Source organism: the organism of the source record quoted next, unplaced genomic scaffold (assembly GCF_019419815.1).
Source record: "Pyrus x bretschneideri cultivar Hongxiangsu unplaced genomic scaffold, Pyrus_bretschneideri_v1 Contig6, whole genome shotgun sequence".
Lineage (NCBI taxonomy): Eukaryota > Viridiplantae > Streptophyta > Magnoliopsida > Rosales > Rosaceae > Pyrus > Pyrus x bretschneideri.
In genome coordinates this window covers 2,437,438-2,440,833 of record NW_025999798.1, presented here as the reverse complement: position 1 = coordinate 2,440,833, position 3,396 = coordinate 2,437,438, and the positions used below count along the sequence as shown (strand labels likewise).

General features: G+C 32.7%; 1 protein-coding gene across 1 annotated transcript; it reads right to left on the bottom strand.

Moving 5' to 3' along the window:
- Positions 1-677: 677 nt before the first annotated feature.
- On the bottom strand, positions 678-2,453 carry LOC103950888 (thioredoxin H-type-like). The gene is made up of 3 exons (XM_009362138.3): positions 2,189-2,453; positions 1,819-1,941; positions 678-1,353 (listed from the first exon to the last, which is right to left on the bottom strand). Exons 1-3 carry the CDS (start codon positions 2,327-2,329, stop codon positions 1,219-1,221), a joined length of 399 nt encoding a protein of 132 aa, XP_009360413.2. The 5' UTR covers positions 2,330-2,453; the 3' UTR covers positions 678-1,218.
- Between the last annotated feature and the right edge of the window lie 943 nt (positions 2,454-3,396).

Below are 3,396 nucleotides of genomic sequence, written 5' to 3'. Positions count from 1 at the left end.
ATATAGATTGCTCACTCCAGGATGTGCCTTGAATTTGCTCAACAAATTGTACGTGAATCTTATTCCACATGTGTTGCACACTCATCTCATTTCCCGTGATCGGGTCATAAATAACACCCAAGCCTTAAATAAAGACCAATTTGCCTTCTAATTAATTTTCAAAACTATTACCATTGGATGCCCCAAATCTTGCCATGTGGTAGCTGTAGAAAATTTGCAAACTTTTTACAGTTGGAAATCCAACCACCTAGACAAAAGGACCGTTGGAAATACTCACGTCATTCAATTGATGACGATATTTCCAAATGTATTATAACATTGTCCTTAATGTATACACAAAAGATCTCGCCAAAACTCAACACATTTTATTGTTAACTTGTTTGCGAAATAGTGAAATGTTGCCATTTTACACAGAACTTTTTAAAATTTAGGAAGAATATTTCGTTATAGTGTAGCAATATTCCACAAAATAGGTTTACGATGTTTTTTTTAAAGAATTTTACGAAGCCAATTAGTCAAAAGAAAGCAATACAAAGTGATCCATTAAATTTAGGATAATTATATTTACACACATTTTTACCTTCCACACATCTTTGTTAGTTTTGGTTATTGATCTTCTTCAATTCTTTCAATCCGATGACCAAAAATTAAGAGGAGTATGTGAAAAGTAAAATTAATTGTGTGAATAACACTACTCTAAATTTATTGATCCATAGCTTACAATTTATCAAAAAGAGTCAAATAACACTTGAGAAATACTAACATCATAGACAATCACGAAAATTAGAGAATACATGATCAATCTTATTCACTCTACACCTTATTCAGCTTTCCTATATTCTTTCCTTTTCGCTTTATTTTTTCCACTCTCACATGTTGGTATCACGTTGTCATTATAATATATTATTGATCGAGCTTTAATTAGATAATACTTAGGTACTCACTAGTAAATACTTTATATATGTACTTTTTAGATTTGGCCCAATGTTATTTTAATACATGTTTTATTGTTTTAAAAAATAGTGTCATAATAACCTTTAAAAAACAAGAAACACGTGTTTGATTAGGCCAAACCAAAAAATAAGTATATATGGTACTCATAAGTGAGTACATAAGTACTATCGAAGAAACCACAGCATCAGTTAATTAATTCATTGATTACTAATTAAAACTTAATTATGATCTCTTGTGTTCCTCAATCTTCTTCTGGAAACTTAATTATGATCTCCTGTGTTTCTCAATCTTCTTCTGCAGTTCATCTTTCATGGCCCCCACGACCTTATCAACCACCTCCCCTTTCTTCACGAATACAAATGAAGGCATTGCCTGCACACTAAACTCCATTGCCACATCCTGCATCCATCCATAAACATTTATCAATTATACACCATATATATAATATATATTTTAATAATCTCATTTTTTGTCATCTGTGATCGAGAATTTATGGTCACTCATATTTATATTTAAAATCACGGGTTGATAAAAATAAATAAAAAAAAAAGTTCTTTTATTCTCCATTTTTGGTATCAAATTCAAAGGTGAGTGACGATGTATTCCTTGGTCACTTGGTAATTAAGACAACATCTCTGATATATATATACGTCATGTTCAGTTATGGATCAAATCCATATTTCAAGAAGATGTTATTGATACTTTAAAAAAGTCATTACATTTTCCAGCTTGTGAGTTCCATTTTTATATTTTTTACAAGAAATCAGCGCATCATAACTTTTTTGAGGTGTAAATAACATCTTTCATTGGAATATATACATTAATTTAAAGAAAAATATGAGTAGTATTCATGCATGTATATACCGATAGCTCGTCGACATCAATCTTGACGAACTCAACATCGGTGAATTTATCAGCATACTCTCTGAAGATTGGCACCATGGCTCTACAAGGTCCACACCATTTAGCCGTGAAATCAATCACCATCTGTTCATCACCATCCAAACAAAATATTAATCAGTTAAGCAACTTCATTAAAATAAACAGAGTAGAGTATAATAGAGTTGATATATCATATATTAATCAGTTGGCTCCATGGCTTTCCTTTTATACAAACGATAGTACCGACAATGGAGAATTTGAACTCCAGACTTTCAACGTAAAAATGGATGTCCTTAAACAATTGAATTACATAGCCTACAAACTTCTTAAGGGCTTAAACATAATTAATTACCAGTTTATTGCTGTCTTTGACGGCAGCAAAGTGGGTGTTCCATTGGTCCTCGGAATGGAAGGCCACGATGCGAGACTTGTGTTCACGTGGAAATTCATCCGATTCATCCGAGTCTTCAAAGTGTGACGTGTTACCTCCCATTTCTTCTTCTTCTTCTTCTTCTCTTTGTCTCTGAGAGATGACGATAAAACACAATAATAAGCTTAATTTAAATAGTTAAGCTTAACTATTTTCTTCAAATCGACTGCGTTTGGCATGGATATTTGGTGTTGGTGGGAAGGGGTTTATATAGTGTAGGGCGAATGGCAAAAGTCGCGCGATCAACTTCAAGCATCGGATTCGTTCGCCTCTTTGATTGGACCATTTTTTTTATTACTTTTTTTATTATTATTATTATTATTATTATTATTATTAAGCAGAATAGAGAAAGTTTGAAATTATTGTAATAATTTAAGAGATAAAGACACACTCTGACCTTAATCGAGGCATGATAGCCGCCACGAACGATCGGCGTCTAGAATAATTATCAAATCATGTCTTAGAATTCTTATCAATATAACATTCCCAGAAACAAAACCGTGAGGGTGTAATCGGAATCCAAAGCAGACAATATCGTGCTACGGTGGAGTCGAGCCCGGGATATGGTGGGGGCCCGGGCCAAGATGTGACAGATAAGAAGTTTCAAATTCGGAACGCATGAGTAGAACTCGACACCTAATTCATTAAGATATTGAACCACATTTTGCTAAATGAATTGTACACCGCTGAACTTAATTAGGAAAAATTTAAGGCATCTAGGATTTGATATTAATCATTATTAAAAGGACATTTCATTTTTTATATAAACTTGTATTCCTTTTGCCTCGTGGACGTTTGATTCTTCATTTGTACCCCTACGTTTGGTAGAAAAAGTTCGACGGAGGACAAAGCAAGGTTTTATTTGGGGACTATAAAAACTAATATTTAAATTCATGAACGAAAATTTTTCAAAACCATAATTTAGCAACTATTGCTATAATTGAAGCGTATTTATAACATATTTATTGACCATATTGTGATTTATATGTCCAACTGACTCGGCACTAGTTTTAATGATACGTCCACGAAAAGGTATATATAGCATTTTCCCCCTTTTATGGATATTTTTAGGACGTTATAGTAGAGTTTAAGAGTATTTGTACACTCGTTCTTTACAAGCCAATTTTTAA